The 20557-nt window shown below is 39.3% G+C and overlaps 1 protein-coding gene across 1 annotated transcript in view; it reads right to left on the reverse strand.

Moving 5' to 3' along the window:
* The window catches only part of LOC122669172 (GPN-loop GTPase 3-like), a 26011-nt gene extending 9542 nt beyond the window's left edge, over positions 1–16469 (reverse strand). The window contains exons 1-4 of the mRNA XM_043865857.1: positions 16243–16469; positions 15899–16007; positions 15728–15809; positions 15335–15420 (exon numbers count right to left, since the gene is read on the reverse strand). Coding sequence (XP_043721792.1) covers positions 15335–15420; positions 15728–15809; positions 15899–16007; positions 16243–16287 — 322 coding nt within the window. The 5' untranslated portion in view covers positions 16288–16469. The remainder of the gene's footprint in view (positions 1–15334; positions 15421–15727; positions 15810–15898; positions 16008–16242) is intronic.
* Between the last annotated feature and the right edge of the window lie 4088 nt (positions 16470–20557).

Below are 20557 nucleotides of genomic sequence, written 5' to 3' on the forward strand. Positions count from 1 at the left end.
TCAAAGGAAAACTTGATTTGGCATCAGTAACATTTTAGTGGTTCTGATTCGGCCTGGTACTCGTTTCAATACTAGGAGTCTAGGACTATAAGATGAGCATAAGGTGAGTCATCCACTTGTATTGTACGATTGTTTACTCTGATATATGTGACACTTGGTAAAAATTACTAACAAACCATGTATGATGCCCGACTTATGAATGGTTTATAATTTGATGTCTTTTCATTCCTGAGTCAAAGACTATAAGATGAGCATAAGGTGAGTCATCCACTTGTATCGTACGATTGTTTACTCTGATATATGTGACACTTGGTAAAAATTACTAACAAACCATGTATGATGCCTGATTTATGAATGGTTTATAATTTGATGTCCTTTCATTCCTAATTCTTATTTAAGTTGTTTTACTTGAATTATATGTGTTCATTGTGTGGAATAGCCTAAGGGTAGAGATTGTATACAGCATAGTACCAACGTAGGATCTGAAGTCAACCTACCATTTAGGTGTGATTTTTAAAAATTTAAGGGTTCCACTATGTTTAGAGGGCCTAAAATAGGCTGTCGTACAAGTTTCAGGACCTAACTTGGGGATATGCCCCCCCCCCCGAAACCCTACCTCGAAATTCCATACAAAAAATACATAGTTTTGGCTGAAACCTCAAACCATGGTCCAATTTGCAGCACCATCAAATCTGGAGTTTGGAGTTCTTCATGTTTTAATAACTTTCTATTTTCTGTTTTCACCAAGTTTCTAATTTCTGTCCATCTTAATGTAGAAGGGGTTCAACTAAGAACCACTCTGCAGTAGGATCAATGATAGTTGCAGCAGATCATCAATAATAGAAGAAAATCGGAATTAGAAGGTAAACACCAAAATAGAAGGTAACAAATACTAGGCAAGCCAGCAGTGAAAATGAGCTCCAAAGGGGATCGAGTTTCAGTCTTGATGGGGTGAATGTTTGCTCCAAGTTTGGTCCTATTCTGAAGGACAGAAGTGGAGATCAGACTTGGCCTTGAAAATAGAAGGTAGGACTCAGAATTAGAAGGTGATGGCCTGCAGAGCAATCCGGCCAACAGCAGGGGCTGGAATTGGGATTGAGTGGAGCCCCAACAGCAGTGAAAACTCCTCCAATTCTTAGCCTGTTCTGATAACTGGATGTGGAGATATGAGACACAGAAGCTCTGCAACACTAAATCAGATCGCAGGGAGTGGCAGCAGTCTTCAATCGATGGGTAACAGCAACAGCAACAGCAGCAACAGTCTTTGAGCATTTGGGGTTGATTGCAGCTTTTGAAAGTCTTCACAGCAGTTGCAGTAATCACAATACAACAGCAATACAAGGGAATTGATTAGGATAAGAAGAGAAGATAGGAGAAGAAGGGAAAAGGGATAAGGAGATTCGGCTCTCTCAGCCCTAGGGGTTTTGGCTCTCACCAGCCAGGTCTCTCAGCCCTTCATCCACACAATAGGACAATAAAACTTTGCACAAAAGGCATATTCTCATTCATCATAATTGTTTGGAGGCTACTAAGAGCCATTACATATATAGACAGCAATACCTTGCTCATCAATACCTTTTTCTTCTCTCTCTTTGGTAATGAAAATTTTTTATTTACCCAAAAAAAAAAGTAGCTTACAACCAAAATAGAAACTTCCTAAAAAATCTAGCTGCCTTATTTCAAAATAGAAATTCCTATTTTAGAGAACAAAACAAAAATAATAACAAACTGAAATTAGAAACCACCTAATATACTTTCTAAAACTGAAAATAAAATTTAACTATGGCAGCATTAGGATAGAATCTTTCTCCACTTGATGGGCCCACAAAATCTTCTAAAAATATCCCCATACAAGTAAAATATGGTATGTGACACTGTTCACGTGAACAGTAACGTGAATAGTGTTTTGGCCTCTTCTTCTTCATGTTTTGTTCTACATCACATCTCTATTACTTCTCATTTAACATTTGGATCTCTATGATATTTTAGATACAAAACCAGCAAGTTGGTGCCAGCCTTCAACCAGAATTTTAGCCCCATCGACTGGCTGGTTTGGGAGATTTTGAACCTTCTTTTCTGTCATTTAGCTACTTAAGCTATTTCATTGTGATTTTTGTCTTGTGGCTGTTATTGTTCTTTAAATCTTATTTGGTTTAGTAGAACTCATCAGATTTCCTCCATATTGAGATCAGATCACTTTATAGTATGATGTCGAGTTTCTACTTATTCTGAAATTTCTACCTGCGATATGAGTTGTGGTTTGATGTTCTGCTCTATATGCTGCTGATGTTTACTGCTTTGATCTGAGAAACTGTTGCTGCCCTGTGAAAGTTGATTTGATCTCTTCTAATACTTGGATATCTGGTTTGACCTACTGATTTGAGATATTGCTAAGTGTACCCATTGGAAGTTACTAATGTTTTATCTTGCGGGTTGTATACTCTGCTGTTTTTTAAGCCTCTGTTTACTTTAGTATTTACCATATTATTTCCAGCCTTGTGTGATGTTCCAGAAGATTCCTTTATTCTATCCATCTGTGAAGATTAGATCTCCATCATGGGTGATCCAAAGCCTCTGGTAGACAATGTTAATGTCCAAATTACTTCTATTAAGTTGAGTGGTGCTTCCAATTACCTACTATGGGCACAAGCCGTAAGAGTTTATAGCACAGCAAAGAGTAAATTGGATTATCTTACTTCATCCCCACCATCTGCAGATAATAAAGGATATAAAGAATGGATGCATGAGAATGATACTTAGTATAGTTATGAAATTATACGAAACCATCTGTGGCTGCTAATGTTATGTTTCACACTACTGCTAAGGGTGTTTGGGATGACTTTAAGAAGAGTTTCTCCTAAGACAGCAACATGTCCCTTGTTTATGACCTTTTTGAAAAAAAATTCTCTTACAAACAGAATGATAAATCTATGAGTTAATATTATAGTGCTCTTAAGGGCATGTGGGAGGAACTGAATGTCTATCAACCCCTTCCTATTGATCTATACATGTTGAAATCCCAGCGTGTAGAATTTTAAGTAATGAAATTTCAAATTTCTCTCATGTCTGGATTCTGGTTTGCAGCCTATCAAGAGCCAGCTTCTAGCAGGTCAGAAAGTACCCTCCATGAATGAAACATTCTGTCGTATTTAGTGCTTTGTCTCTCCCTATCTTGCCAAAGCTGAATCATCTACATCCATGGATAGTTCTACATTTGTTATTGATAGTAGTGGCTATGAACGTGGTGTTGGTTTTGCGGGACGAGCAACCAACCAGTCTTTCCGACAGAGTACACATTGTGGCAAATCCAACCATATTGCTGAGCAAGTGTTGGGTGCAGTATGGTAAACCCGCATGGGCACATTAGTTGGCAAATTCAGTAGTGACTGAAGGGAGTTCTGACGTGGTGTCATCTAATGACACAAATCTTGCTTCTTCATCTGAATTGGTCCATTAGGTTATGTGTCTCGTGGTGACTATAACCAAATACTAAAGCTCCTCTAATCATTTGAGAATTCCACTTTTTCATCCACTAACACACTAGCACATACAGGTACTACTGCGCTTCTTGATTTTTCATCTCCTACAAGTTAGGTCATTGATTCTAGTGCTTCCAATCATATGACTGGTAAGTAAAAGGTGTTGTCGTCCTTAAATAACACTAGTCATCCATCTCGAGTTATTCTGGCTTATGGATCCTCTAGCCAAGTTGGTCATGGTATAGTTTCTCTAGATTCATGTCTTTCTTGTATGTTCTTCATGTACCTCAACAACAACAACAACCACCATAACCTTATCCCAACTAAATGGGGTCGGCTACATGGATCCGAAAGGGCCAAAAAAAGAAAAAAAAGAAAAGGGGGTTTAAGCATTAGTCAAAGCAGCATCCCAGGAACATCCCCCTACGCGGGATCGGCTACACGGGTCCTTGACCTCCAAACAACTCTATCCGCGGTCATACTAGGATCTAGCCCTACCATATGCATATCCTTTCTTACCACTTCTCCAATAGTCATTTTAGGTCTGCCCTTACCTCTTTTAGTTCCTTCCAATTGAATCTGGTCACTCTTTCTTACTGGTGCATCCGTGGGTCTCCTTTGTACATGACCAAACCATCTCAAGCGGCTCTCCCGAAGTTTGTTCTGGATTGGTGCAACTCCCAATTCGGTTCTAATATAAACATTCTTTACTCTATCTCTCCTGATCTTGCCGCACATCCTCCTTAGCATCCTCATCTCCGCTACACTCATCTTATCTATATGACTCTTCTTAACTGCCCAACATTCCGCCCCATAAATCATCGTTGGTCTTATTACTGTTCTGTAGAATTTCCCCTTAAACTTAATAGGCATACGTTTGTCACATAAAACTCCTGATGCTCCTCTCCATTTCAACCAGCCTACTTTAATTCTATGGGAAACATCATCTTCCATATCACCTTCTTTGTTAAAGGTTGACCCTAGGTATTTAAAACATTCACTTTGTGGTAGCTCTCTCTCCTCAAGTTTCACCACTTCATCATCTCTCCTGGTTTGCCTGAAGTTACACATCATATATTCTGTCTTTGTTCTGCTTAACTTAAAACCTCTTGATTCCAAGTTTGATCTCCATAGTTCCAGCTTTGCATTAATCCCTTCCACTGTCTCATCTATCAAAACAATATTATCAGCGAATAGCATACACCAAGGAACTTCATCTTGAATATGTCTAGTTAAATCATCCATGATGAGTGCAAACAAATAGGGGCTTAAAGCTGATCCTTGGTGTAGCCCAATTGTAATTGGGAATTCACTACTTTGTCTCTCTGCAGTTTTGACACTTGTCACCACACCCTCATACATGTCGTTAACTATATCCACATAGTTAATTGAGCTCCTTCTCTTCCCTACGACATGCCAAATGAGCTCTCTAGGCACTCTATCATATGCGTTTTCTAGGTCGATAAAGACCATATATAAATTCCTTTTGTGAGCTCTAAAGATTTCCATAAGCCTCCTTAGAAGGTAAATAGCTTCTGTCGTGGATCTCCCTGGCATAAAACCAAATTGGTTGTCCGATATATCAGTATCTCTTCTTAGGTGAGCTTCAATGATTTTCTCCCAAAGTTTAATGGTATGACTCATTAGCTTAATGCCTCTATAGTTATTGCAGTTCTGGATGCCACCTTTGTTCTTATAAATCGGAACTACAATACTTCTCCTCCAATCATCTGGCATTTTCTTTGTACTTAGAATCTTGTTAGACAACTTGGTTAGCCAAGATACCCCCCTTCCTCCTAAGCTCTTCCACACTTCAATTGGGATCTCATCCGGTCCTGGTGTTTTGCCTACCTTCATCTTTCGTAGAGACTCTTTAACTTCGGCTTCTTCAACTCGTTGGAGCTGTCCATGGTGTGTGTTGGCTTCAAGCCTATTGCTTTCCACTTCCAAAGTGACCCCATCAGTCGAGGTAGCTCCATTTAGCAAATTATAAAAATACTCACCCCATCTCTCCATAATGTCTGCATCCCGTATTAGTACTCTACCATCCTCGCTCTTAACATGGTCCAAATCTCTGCCCTTCCTTTCTCTTATTTTAGCTATCCGATAGATCTCATTTTTCTCTTCCTTTGTATTAAGCTTTTCATAAAGTTCATCATATTTCTTTGCTCTTGCTTTCCCCACAATTTTTCGAGCTTCATTTCTGGCCGAATAATAGCTCACTTTATCCTCTCCCTCGTTAGTCCTTTGCCAAGTCTTAAAACAATCTTTTTTAGTCTTAATGGCTGCTTGGACCTCATCATCCCACCACCAAGTCTCTTCATGTACCTCAATTTCCCATAAATCTTTTATCAGTTACTCAAATTTCCAAGCCTTTAAACTGTTCTATTACCTTTTATCCTTCCTATTGTGTATTTTAGGATCTTCAGACAAGGAAGAAGTGAGAAGGGTGGTCTGAACTATCTTAATAGTGACTCATCCTCTACCGCTGCATCTGCTGCTTCTAGTAGTGCTTCCCCTCTATATTGGCATTATCAGTTAGGACTCTTGTTTTTGCTCCTAAGCTTCAACAAATAGTTCCCAATTGTAAATGAGTAAATCTATCTCTACTATCAAGTGTGAAGCATGCGAGCTCAGCAGACACCATCGTACCTCTATTCATGATGTCTCCAAAAGGCAGTCTTTAATTTCTTTAGTTCACTCTGATCATTCCAGAATGACTTGGTGATAAATATTGTTTCAAGTTTAAATCTGTTTTTTAAGAATTTTCTAATGAAATAAAAACTCAAATTGGTGTTTCCCCTAAAATATTTGGTTTTAATAATGCTCTTGAATGTACTAAACAAGAGATTTTCTCATTTTGTTCCAGAGCATGGTATTATCCATCAAATTAGTTGCTCCTATACCCCTCAGCAAAATGGTGTGGCTGAACAGAAAAATTGACATCTGTTAGAGATTGTTCGTTCTTCTTAATTCTTTTGAATGTCACTAAGAGCTTTTGGGGGGATGCTGTTTCAATTTTCAACCGCTTGTTACTTGACTAATCGAATACCCTCACAATCCTTAATATCATTCTCCTATGAATGTTGTTTATCCTAATTTTCCACTATTTTCTCTACCACATCGAGTTTTAGGATGCACTTGTTTTGTCCAAGATTTACCTCTAGAACTTGATAAATTATTTGTACAGAAGTTTTTTATTTTTTGGGGTACTCTCGCACTCAAAAAGATTATTGTTGTTATGATCCTGTTACCCAACAACAGTTTATTAGTGTTGATGTTATCTTCTTTGAGAGTACGCCGTATTTTTTTATGAGGGTCATGACTTGAAAACAACAACAACACACTCTGTCTTATCCCAACTTAATGGGGTCGGCTACATGGATCCAATCGAACAAAGTAGGTCAAAACTGCGAAGTGAAAGAGAAGAACGGGAAAATGATATGAGAAGTGAAAAATGAAAAATGAACAAAGGAACAAAGGAACAAAGGAAAATACAAGAAAAGTGAAAGAGAAAAGAGGAACAGCCCAGCAAGTCAGGGTCATGACTTGAAAACTTAAGTTTTTAGTTCTCCACCCATCCATGCATTATTTCCTCTTACGAACTTCCAACTACTTCTCAGCCAGCACCACTTCAAGTCTATCATAAGCCATCTCCAACTGTTGATGGTTCTCCTTCTTTACAACCCTCTACACAGGTTGATTCCTTGACTGGCGATGCTGCTCCTTCGTCTCGATGGTCCATAGTAGCATATCCTATTGAAAATTATGTTTTTATATCAAATATTCCATCCCCTCTTCATAGTTTTGCCTTGTTTTTATCTGCCCACTCAGTTCCTAAAACTTATCAAGAAACATTGACCAATCCTGGATGGAAAACGGCTATGGATGTGGAAATGGATGCTTTGCTTTGTCGCCAGACATGGACTTTGGTAGATTTAACCCCAAGTAAGAAGCTAGTAAAGAGTCATTGGGTGTATACCATAAGTCTAGGCGATCCAAGGCATTGGAGAAGGTCAAAAATCAAGGCATCCAAGGTGCCCTAGTTGCCTGGACACCTGGGCGACGCCTTGACAACTATGGTGTATACCATTAAATATAACCCTAATGGTTTTGTTGAGCAGCTTAGAGCCTGTTAGTGGTTCAAGTTTTGATTTCGTTGGTTTTTAATCTTAAGTCTTGATTGGCACTTGCTTCAGCTTGACATAAAGAATGCCTCTTTGTATGGTGACCTGCATGAGGAAGCGTATATGGAGCAACCTTCGGGGTATGTTGCTTAGGGGGAGAATTCAGAGAAAGTTTGTAGGTAGCGTAAGGAAATCTATGAGTTGAAACAGTCCTCGAGAGCTTGGTCTGATAAATTTAACAAGGTTGTCACAAGTTCTGGATTTTCACAATTCTATTTAGATCATTCTATGTTTGTAATCAGAGTTCTACGATGGTTGTATTGATAATTTATGTTGATGACATCATCATTTGAGGTAATGACATATGGTATTGAAAATGTTAACACTCGTTTACTACAGCACTTTCAGATGAAGGATCCAAGGGCTCTCAAGTTTGTTTGTTTTTTTGCGCATTGAGGTAGTTCGTAGCAAGAAAGACATTAGTTTGAAGATTGGTTGTGGTTGAAGTATCTTGTTCAGGAGCTTGGTTTCTCGGTTATTAAGCCTATTAATATGCATTGTGATAATGAAGTTGCTATTTACAATACTAATCCAGCTTTTCTTGAACGGACTAAGCATATTGAGGTTGACTGCCATCTTATGCAAGATGTTGTGATGAGGAAGTTGGTCTCTATTTCTTTTGTTGGCTCTACCGATTAGCTGGGTGACTTGTTTACCAAGTCCTTGTTCCAGAATGTGTTTCTTCAAGGTTATTCCAAGCTGGGCATGGGTGATATTTATGCTCCAGCTTGGGGGGGGGGGGTGTTGAAATTGTTGTTATGTTTATTCTTATTGTCTACCATAGGGGTTATGTTCATTACTCAATAGGTAATAACATATGTCCAACAGGTCCTTGTAGTTACCACAAGTTATCCCTCACACACACACACACAGGCACTCGTTATTCGTATCTCTGGTTTTGTCACGTTGTTAATGAGCTTCCATACTTCCACCTAAAAATTCATCTTATGGTAGTTCTTTTATGCAATGAAATTTTTTACTCCCATATTCCATTTATCTCATACCAATACACTAACTAACCATGCTTGTAGAGAGCTGGAGCAGGGCAAGAGAAGTTTGCCAGGTTCAGCAGCAGAAACCATAGTTGTCAAGGCGTCACCTAGGCATCCAGGCTCCTTGATCGCCTAGGCGCTTTGTTGGTGTCACCTTGCGCCCAGGCAACGACAACTATGGCAGAAACATATACTCAAGCAAAAAGGTAGACCAGAAGTATATTGAGAATGGCTAGGTAACACTAACGTAATATTGTATATTATTGACAAATTCATCCATTCATCAATCACTCAATTAGTCATGACAAGGACATATATTTTAGTTGCATAATACCCTCAGTGAAGCGGGGATAAGGCTGCGTACATTATGACCTGTTAAATTATGTACACCAGAATACCTCCATGGTATTCTGGTCTTTTGGGTGTTTTATTTATTTTTTATTTATGTATTTAAGAGCAAGGGTAGAAATGTAATTAGGGTTGTGACACTGTTCACGTGAACAGTGTTTCCCCTTGTAATCTCTTTTATTATTATTATAAATAAAGAGCTTGACTGATCTCATTGATCATTCAAGCATTATTCCACAAACCTGTTTTGTTAACATGGTATTAGAGCCAAAATTTCTCTGATCTAAGTTTTCAACGCCCACGCCCTTCCTATCGTTTTATCTTTCCTCCCCTTCTCTCGATTTCTTTTCTCTCCTTTTTTCCCCTTTGCTTCTCCTCCCTTCCTAAGGGCAGCACTACAGAGGTGATCATATGATCTAGTCGCTGCCCTATTCCCACCTCTGTTTTTCCCCATTATGAGATAATTTATTTGGTTTGATTGCTGCTGGTTCCTGTCTGCGATTTTTGGAGTTTCCAGAATTTTGAAGCCCTAGCCACTACCATTGATCAAGGCTGGTTTTCTGCATATTGGACACTCATCTGCGATCTGGACCAGCTGCCCTCAAGCCTTTTTTGGTTGTCCCCTTCTCCCCAATCGATTCCTCTTTTTTAGGGTTTTCTAAAACCCTGATCATTATCGATTTTTGGGAATTGGGCTGTTTGCTGCTGTTTTTTTATTGGAGCTTCTTCTCTTCATCACGGACATCCTCAACAGGTTCCTGGACAGATTCGATCAAGCTTCTTCGTCAATTTTTTTTGGATCCCCATCACCACATCGATCTCCAATTTCGGGTTCTCTTCCAAAACCCTGACATTGTTGATCTCTGTGGAAGGGATCTCTCTGCTGCTGCTGATTTTTTGGGAGCTGTTTTGCCCTTCATATTGGCCCACTCGACCTTGACTTCAGCTCTTGGTTTGGTGTAATTGCTGGTTTTTCATTCTCCACAGCCTTGTTGCAACTATGAGTGACTCTGCTGATTCCACTGCAACTTCTAATCAACCTGGACATGAAAAATCAGATTATCATACTTTTCAGCCCAATCCCATCAAACTTGATGGCAGCAACTACCTATTGTGGTCTCGGTCAGCCTCTTTTGCTATTGCTGGCCGTGGTCTCACTGGCCACATTGACGGCACTGTTCCCATGCCTGCTGCCCCAGGTGCTGCCCTGACTCGCTGGCTTGCCAACAATGGTGTTCTCATGTCTTATTTGATTGGTTCTATGACTTCGGACATTGCACATGGGTTCCTCCTTTTTGATACAGCTTCTCAGGTTTGGTCAGCCTGTAAGGAAACGTACGGACAGCTTGGTAATAATGCAAAGGTCTATGAACTCAGGAAGAAGGTTCTTCATACTACTCAAGGGGACTTAACAGTCTCTAAATATTATACTACTCTGCGCAACCTTTGGCAACAGTTGGACCACTTCTCTGATTACCAACCTGATAATGCTACTAATCTAGCTGCCTATAAGAAACATGTGGATAAAATCAGGGTCTATGTTCAAGTGTCGGGCCATTCCCCTTTTCCCAAACTTGAGCAGTCTTATGCCTTGGTCTCCTCTGAAGAAAATCGCCGAGCTGCTATGTTGCACCCTGCTGTCCCTGACAGATCAGCCCTTCAGACTACTGTACCGGCTCCTTCTACACCAGTTGGCACTCTCTCTGTGGGTGGTACTACTATCGGCACTATTACTTGTGAGCATTGTCATAAGCCTTATCACACCAAGGACAAATGTTGGAAACTTCATTGGAAGCCTGCTGACTTTGAGGCTAAACGGGCTGCCAAGCGAAAACCAAAAACCAAGGCCAATCACTCTGAGTCTGTCTCTGCAGCCCCTACTACTGACACTGGCCTATCACTCAGTTCAATGCTACTCTCAAATTCTTGAGAAGTGATAATGGGACTGAGTATACAGAGACTCAATTTCAGAAATACCTTGCTGATAATGGGATTGTTCATCAGACAAGTTGTGTTGATACCCCAGCCCAAAATGGTGTGGCTGAAAGGAAGAACCGACACTTGTTGGAAGTGGCCAGGGCGTTGATGTTTTCGCGCCATGTTCCCTCCCAATATTGGGGGGATGCTATTCTTACTGCAACTTATCTTATTAATTGGTTGCCTTCCCGTGTTCTTGACTCCCGCAGTCCGGCCGATATTTTACATGGGAATTCCACCTTTGTGGTTCCTCCCAAAGTTTTCGGTTGTGTGTGTTATGCCAGAGACACTAAACCTCATGGCATATTTGATCCTCGTGGGTTAAGGTGTATTTTTTTGGGTTATTCTCCAACCCAGAAAGGTTATAAGTGTTACCACCCTCCTCCTCGTAGTTTGGTCAGTATGGATGTGGTCTTTCATGCAAGTCTTGCCTATTATCAGTCTTCACATCTTCAGGGGGAGAATTCTGGTTCCAGTGAAGATGTGCTTGTGTTTCCTCCCCTTGAAATTCCTCCTTTAGCTGCTGCCCAGCCTCCTACCGCTGCTGTCCAGCCTCCTTTGGCTGCTACCCAGCCTTCTTTGGCTGCTTCCCAGCCTCCTTTGGTTGCTGTCCCTTCATCTGTAGGGACTCCTTTACAGGGGGAGTATGTAGGAAATAATGGTAGTAATGATCATTGTCAGGGGGAATTGACTCCAGTCCAGAGAACCATCGGTGAATTTCAGAAGAAAATTGACAACTCTAATATCATCACCTACAAGAGACACTCCAACAGAGGGCAGCATCAATCCACTGTGGCACCAATACCTATCCAATTGCCAACCCAGGAGTCAGATCCTCCTCCTCCTTGTGGTGAGACCTCTCCTTCCGATCTACCTATTGCTCATCGAAAAGGTACTAGGACTTGCACCCTGCATCCCATTTCTCGTTTTGTTTCTTATAGTTCTCTTTCTCCATCTTTTCGTGCATTTGTGTCCTCTCTTTCTTCTGTTCCTATTCCTAAAAACTGGCAGGAAGCATATACAGATGGAAAGTGGAAGGCAGCTATGTTGGAAGAAATGAGAGCTTTAGAAAAAAACTACACTTAGGATCTTGTAAGTTGTAACCCTCCCTCCAGGAAAAAAACTAGTGGGATGTAAGTGGGTGTTTGTGGTCAAACAAAAGATTGATGGGTCTGTGGATCGGTATAAGGCACGTTTGGTTGCAAAGGGCTTCACCCAAACATATGGGATTGACTATCAGGAGACTTTTGCCCCTGTTGCAAAATTGAAGACAGTTCGGGTTTTACTATCGTGTGCAGTTAATCTTGGATGGGATCTCCAACAGTCGGATGTGAAGAATGCCTTCCTAAATGGGGAACTTTGTGAGGAGGTGTACATGGATATTCCACCAGGTTTTTCTTCTGACAATAATGAAGGCAAGGTGTGCAAATTGAAGCGAGCATTGTTTAGGCTGAAGCAGTCACCTCGAGCATGGTTTGGTCTGTCCCACAAGGCAATGACATCTGTTGGCTACAAGCAAAGTAATGCTGATCATACTCTCTTTATAAAGAGGGCTGGTGAGAAGCTCACTATTCTTATAGTGTATGTGGATGACATTGTGGTTACAGGCAATGATGGGGATGAGATCAGCCGGTTGAAGAGGTTTCTTGGGCAGGAGCTCGAGATTAAAGATCTAGGGCCGCTACGGTACTTTCTTGGGATTGAGGTTGCCAGATCTTCTAAAAGCATCTTTCTCTCCCAAAGGAAGTATGTCCTAGATTTGTTGGCTGAAACTGGTCTGTTAGGATGTCACCCTTCAGATACTCCTATGGAGGCTACTGTTCGTCTTAAAGAAAAGGAGGGTGAACCTGTTGATAAAGGCCGGTACCAACGCCTAGTGGGAAAGCTGATTTATCTCTCACACACTCGTCTAGATATTGTTGTTGCTGTGTGTACTGTGAGTCAGTTCATGCATGATCCCTATTCTTCTCACATGGAGGCTGTTCTTCGGATTCTCCACTACTTGAAGTCAGCTCCTGGAAAAGGCATTCTTCTGTCTCCTAATGGTAACCTACACGTAGAGACGTATACCGATGCTGACTGGGCTGGTTCTGCAAATCGGAAGTCTATCTCTGGGTACTGTTCTTTTGTAGGTGGCAATTTGGTCACTTGGCGTAGCAAGAAGCAGAATGTGGTGGCTCGTTCTAGTACTGAAGCCGAGTTTCGGGCTATGGCACAAGGCATTTGTGAGTTACTTTGGTTGAAAGGCTTGCTACACGATCTTGGTGTTCCTGTTCATCTTCCCATTATGTTGTACTGTGATAACAAAGCTGCAATTAGCATTGCACACAACCCGGTACAGCATGATCGCACTAAACATGTTGAAGTGGACAGACATTTCATCAAGGAAAAGCTGGAAGAAGGGTTGATTTGTGTTCCCTTTGTGAAGTCTGCTGATCAGGTTGCTGATATATTCACTAAGGGATTATCTGGGAAATTGTTCCGTCCCATTCTAGTTAAGTTGGGCATGATTGATATATTTGCACCAACTTGAGGGGGAGTGTTAAATTATGTACACCAGAATACCATGAGGGTATTCTGGTCTTTTGGGTGTTTTATTTATTTTTTATTTATGTATTTATGAGCAAGAGTAGAAATGTAATTATGGCTGTGACACTGTTCACGTGAACAGTGTCGTGAACAGTGTTTTCCCTTGTAATCTCTGTTATTATTATTATAAATAGAGAGCTTGACTGATCTCATTGATCATTCAAGCATTATTCCACAAAGCTGTTTTGTTAACATGACCCTCTTCAGACCCCGCAGTGGCGGGAGTCTCATGCACTGGGTATGCCCTTTAATACCCTCAGCATTGCTTTCTCATTGACTTGGTTTTGAAATTGTATAATAAAATACATCGCAACGAATGGGCAAGAGCACAAGTACTCCTCCATTTAATAAGCCAAACAGTCCCAAAATAAGGGATCCTTTTCCCTTTGAGGATGAACTTGGAATCTTTCATGTATATGCCAAATCTATAACTATACAATAAAGGAACAAGTGTTGTGCTTGGAACACTTTTCTTAGGGTTTTTTTAAATAAAACTAGAAGATTTTGAACACTGTTTGAGGTTCTTTTCCTTGAAATAAATAAAAATTTAATCTTATCAAAGAACTAATCTTTCTCCAATATTATAATCAATTTCAATTATAAAAAAAAAATGACAACAATTATAAGGAAACTAACTTTTCCATCAAGAAACAAATCAACCTCCCATATCTTACCATGTTCTCTTTTTTCTTTGGGAAAATCTTGCTATAACCAAGGTAGGCGAAAAAAAAGTCATAACTGTACTTTTTTTGCCCTTTTAGTATTTACACATTTTTTTCCAATGAGGGTAAATCCAGTCATTTCACATAGTACTGCATTAAATAAGTTTTAACTTTTGAAAACCCTTTCTTACCCTACAATAAATAACTTTTGGGAGCAAGACAAGGGGCAGTTAAAAGAAGGTTGCAATTTCTTAGCGCACCACTTTGACAAGAGTCATTCCTAGAATCCCTCTAATCCTTCCAACATAAATCACCCACAAAAATGGTTTCTCTCTACATGGTTGATGTGGCAAATCATGGCTAGTTCTTTAAATGTTTCCTTCACTCTCCTATGATCCCTCTTCGCCCTTTTTCTTCCCCCCCACCCCCGTTCATGTAATACATGTAAGTGTTAGACCGTAATAGAGTGTTTATTGAAAATTTCAGCTAAACTTATCATATTGCTTTATTACTAAACCATGGATTGATATTTAAGTTATGCCTTTAAAATTTTATTTTTTATTTTCTCATTTCCACACTCTAACCTTTCATAGATTCATCCGCTATAGCCATGTCCTATTTATTGATTTCAGGAGGTTGCTGTGTTTGCACCTTTTGCCCATGTTGACATGACACCCATGTCCATGTTTGTAGCTCATTGAACAAAGGCAATATCCACCCACCAACATTTACACACAAAAAGGAGGAACCCGGGTTCCATAAAACAGAAACCAACTTGGCTTTAACAGTTTGTACAAGTTAAGACTTATGGCTTAAGACACTTCTAGAGTTCAAAACTTCAAAACCGCTACGAATTTTTAATCCACAGTTCTTGCATGAGGGGAACCAGCAAGTAAATAGACATATTTACAGCCACAAGCTCGAAACCTTTACAATAACCAAGGCATGTGGCAAAGAATGGAGAGATACCATCCCAGCAATCTCCATTTCACAATAATCCTACTTAATATGTAGAAGCTTGGTCCATAATAAACTAATAATCTACCATAGTACCATTCTGTTGGGGTATAGTTTGACTAGCTACCAACTTACTACAATACCTGGGCAGTCAAAAACCAGATAGTCATCATCCGTGTAATTGTCCAATTCTTCTTCAAACCAGTCATCCAAATTTTCTTCAAGGTGTCTGAAGATAGTGGTTTAAGGCAAACAAATTGATACAAGAGAGTGAAATATTATAGAGGTCAAGGAATGGCTGAAAAGATTAAGTTTCATTGTAGCTCTGACATGAGAACATTAACCAAGGCATGTGTCAGAGTAAACAGCAACACATATATGATATTGTGCAGGCAAACAGTCCCTACATATCCATGAAGCTAGATGTGGGTATTACAAAATCCCTCAGGTTGTTCTTGAAAAACAACAATAATTGGCAACAAACTACCAAATAAAATTGCATTTAATTACAATAAACCCAAACGAGAAAAGGATACTCCATGCAGTAAATAAGGCCACCATTTGGACCTAAACCAAGTTCTTCCATAACATCGTCCAAAGAAATGAGCTCCCTTACATCTGCAAGAAAATATTAATTCATCACGATGAAATTAAAGGATAATACAATTTGGATATAAAAACAATAACAACACAAACTGCTCAATTACCCATGGCCACAGGATAGTCAAAATTTTCTGCTGCTGGATCTAGGTTCACAACATGGATTCTCCGTCCAACAGTTTCACAATGTTTGAATAAGCTAGAACAGTAAGTCGACTGGTTGAAAAGATAAAAAGGAACAAATAATCTCATCAATACATAAATATGCCATGTAACAAACATACATAGATATCACATTTTTCTTAAGAAAGTACCAGCTTGTGAACCAAAAAGAAAAGGGGCTGGTCAAAAACCATTTGCAGTAAGAGTACAGTAACGAAATAGATTCAAATAAAAAAAAATACAGACTGTAGAATAAAGAACAATTATACTTCCACACAAGAAAATTCACCTTTCCACTGCCCGCAGGACCAATAACCAGCTGTGCATAACCCATGGTAGCTATCCAATTTGCTTTAATAGTTCACTGTAGAAATATGGGCAAAATTGAAAAATCAAAGTAACCCTACAACTGCCACAGCTGCGTATGCAATACACCAAACAGTAGCTGCAAACAATAACTTCAGGAAAGCAGAATACGCCATGTACATCAGTAAGAGATGAACATAATAGACGTGCCTGAATCAAACAGAGAAACATTCTAAGTTACATTCAAAATCTAAGAAATATAAGCAATCCCTAATAGTAGAAACTATTTCTCCTCCCCATGGAAAGATGACCATGAAGAAGGTAATCTCGAAGGACATCTGTCGAGGAATCAATAAGGGCAAAGCCGAGTAGAACAGATTGTTCGACATATCCATAATCTCGAAGCTTTTGAAGTAACCTATATTACTGGGAAATCTGCCAGTAAGTGTACGACATACAGAGTGTTCGAAATGAAATTGTCGACGACACCTCCCACACCATTACAGAAAACCCTAGTGCTAGCAGAAGAGACATGACGGAAAGTCGTAACACTTGGAGACAGAGAGAGAGAGAGGGAGGGGGAAGGGATACCTGTCAAGAGTCCTACTTCTTCTCCTTTTCCGTCGCTATGTCGAGTCTCTCTGGTTTTCGCAAGAGTCCAACGACTAGAAGAAAGAGTTTCTGTCCTTGGGAACTTGGAAGCTTCGAACTCCAACGTAATATAGTCTGAAGCTTTTATGCTTTGGTCGGGCTGGGCTTGGTTTCGGGTATTAACTATTCCAAGACGAAGTCCAAGAACGGCCCAACTACGATTGAGAAATCTCATTCCTAGGCCAGACCGTGTAAGTTTAGCCTAGCCCAAAAGTCCAATTAGGGAGCCCAAACCATGGACTGAAAATCTAAGCCCGAGCCCATGCAAAAATCAGTTCTCATTGGCCCGTGCACGCAAGGGCCACGCTCCCCCACAGAGAATATCGATCCAAAAAATATATATAGTTACAAAGGGTCTGTATGATAACCTTCCAAAAAAACGTTTATGGGGGCAGAATTGAAACAAATCCTGTGAGTATTGCTCGGTTCAGTTTTGTGTTTTTTTTTTAAATGAATCGGGTAATAAAAATAGTTTTGGCACGGTTTTGAAAAACACCAAAAAGAAGCTCAGAAAAAAAAATGAAACACAAACTAAAAGCCAAAATGTGCACTGTATAGACTCAATATTCACGAATCATCATCATCGCCATTGCCTCCATCACCTCCACTGCCACCACCGCCACCACCATCAACTCCACCATTGGCTCTAGCACCTCCATTGCCGCCGCCGCCGCCACCACCACCACAAATAGATGAAATTCTTCTCTTACTGTGCAATCCATACATGTTTCTTTTTCTTTTTTTTTTCTCTATTTTTTACCATACAACATTTGTTGATACAGAATTACTCCAAAAACACACAAAAAAAAGATTTTGACTCAAAACAGTATTTTGGAACAGAAACGTTACCATACAGATCCAAACTAACCTTATTATAAAAAGTGAAGATATTTTTTTCGGTAATTTAATAAGTGAAGAATTACTCATAAATTAACCATTTTTTAATATTAAAAGCTTTTCTAGAGAACTTAAAGGATCACAAATTTTAGACAAAATCTCAAGTTATCAATGTAAGCCTGTAAATGTATCAAATAACAATACTCACAAACCAATGTTCCATATATTTTATGCAAGCGAGTCTCTAAATTTGTATCAATCAAGTTTGAAATGTATTTTAATGTTTAGATTGTAGGATTTTCTAGGACATTTCGGAGCCCATATTCCCACTAATACTCAAGAATCAATACAAAGCCATTGATAATCACATTAATTGTTGCAATTACTAAGACCCATGGTTTACGTAATTGGAATCATATTGGGTGAGTTGTCCAATTCAAATCGGAATTGGCCGATCCGACTTAGTTCCAATTTATTCCTGCAATCCTTTGAATCACTCATTATTAATGTTTCACACTTTCACATTCACTTTTGGCCAAATAATTAGGGTTAATGAATCCTTTTTCTTTTTCTTTTTTTTGGTAAAGGGGTTAATGAATCCTTTGAATCACCCATTATTCATGTTTCTTATTTATTCCAATATTTGCTTTTAATTTTGATTGTACCCCATAATAATTAGGGTTAATGAATCCATTCATTCGTAGGAACATGCGACTTAAACCGTTTCATAGACTTTTAAACTACGTACAAGGCATGAGTTAATGTGAACCGGTACTAAAATCCCTATAAGTTGGCTCAACGGCCCAACCACTAATCACTTTTATTGCATCAAGTTTGATAGACCATCTTTATCTTATTGATCATATCACAGTAAATTAACAAAAGTATATGTGCGTCCATAGGCCCATAGGCCAGCCAACTACAAGCTAAGGGGGAAGGCTAAGACAAGCCCACAATCCACAATTAAGGGAGGGGGGAAAGGGAGGGGGAGGTGCCTTTTTGGCACAATATGCGATCTAGGAGAGTCAATCCCTTGACCTCGTGGAGGGCATGCACTCAATTGGCAATGCCTCCAGCCAATCAAGTTAACAGTTGTTCACAACCGGCCATATAACAAATTGATAAGGGATCATCAAAAGAAGCCTATAACAGACATATAGTTATCAATTTCAAGTTGGGATTTTGTAAATTGAACTCCTTATCGATTCTAAACTAAAATAAACCAACATATAAAGAAATAGAAAATCCGATCAAAATCAAATTGACGGAACAAAATTGAACCAAACCAAGTCCAAGGTCTAACATTCTTGTAACGAATTTGAGTGTGTGTTCCAAATCATCCAAATTGGATATACATATATATGAAACAGTGACAAAAGAAGATGGACTGACTATTACAATTTAGCTATTATAGTTAGGCAAAAGGTTTCGTACATGACTATGCATGGTGCTCGGTCATGCTTTCAACCGTTAGATGAGCATGATCGTGTATAATTCACAACGTCTCATCCCCATCCAACGATTGCAGATACAATCGTGCACCATGCACAACCATTTACGAGAATTGTCCCCTTATAATTATCTTGTAATGAAGGTTGAAAGTTGAAATTTGAACTAATCAGGATTGGAATGGTCGGATTAGAATTGATTAACTAATTTGGGTTCCACAACCAATCCAACTGTTTGGAGTGATAAATTCTAAAACCCATTTGTTTAACAAGGAGAATGGAGTGGGGATGTTGTGGGATTGGATCTTACATTGTAGTAGGGTGGAGAACAAGGGTTAGATTTTTAACTTTTACCAAGATCAGTAATCAAAGTCTTTTGTTTTTTGTAGGACTTCGGATAAATAGGAGTGGGGTTTTCAAGAGCCACTTCAGCGGACAAAGCACCCCAAATTAAACAAATAAGGTTGAGATAGGATTTTAAAGTACCACATCAGTACTTTCCCATCCCACGTAAGTTCCAATCAAACAAATATGACTACGAAGAAAAGTGAAGAAGGTAAAAAAGGATAGAAAACGTGTACTTATTTTTCGTAAACTACCACAAATGTAATTGTTTAGTTAGATGGGGTGGAAAACTTCCTGACAAACTAAGGTGATTCCCCTCTTTTCACACCCCATTCAGTTTCAAAGTCCTACCAAAGACTTTCATGGAAATTTAACACCCCTCTTTTGTCACCTTATGCACTTTTAAATTCCTATCATGGAAATTTAATGCCCCTATTTTTCATCATTTTTACTTTCAAAACCCTACCAAAGACTGTCATGGAAAAGTTACTTTCGAGTCTATATCTCTTATTTTTCTATTTCCTTGTTTTCCCATGAAATCCCACCCCCCTGGCCATTTATTCTCTCTCTTGCAGAAAATCATACCGATCTACAAAATGCATATTCCATTATTTCATTTTCTATCATTGTCAACCCAACTTACAATATGTGGGATCCACCCTCACAAGTTTTCACCCCTTCGTCAAACAAATGGAGTCTTAAGTTTTTGGGACCAGATTGCTGAGTTTCATTTTTGAGAGGTTTGATTCCAAGTATTTTTTTGGGACCAATTTGATATTCAATTAGATTTTAAAATCTTTGGGTTGAAACTGAAAATTGAAAGTGATTTCCAACTAATAAAATATCGCATATCTATTCATGGCTGCTCCGTCCATGATCATGCGTCCTCAGTAGAGACCATGCTAATATCTGTTGATATTATATATATTTGTACAGAGACAGACAGCTGAGACAGACACAGAGAAGAGAGAGAAATGAAGAGAAAAATGAAAATAGTTCAGAAATTTACTTTCCAGT

Source organism: Telopea speciosissima, chromosome 7 (genome assembly GCF_018873765.1).
Source record: "Telopea speciosissima isolate NSW1024214 ecotype Mountain lineage chromosome 7, Tspe_v1, whole genome shotgun sequence".
Classification (NCBI taxonomy): Eukaryota; Viridiplantae; Streptophyta; class Magnoliopsida; order Proteales; family Proteaceae; genus Telopea; species Telopea speciosissima.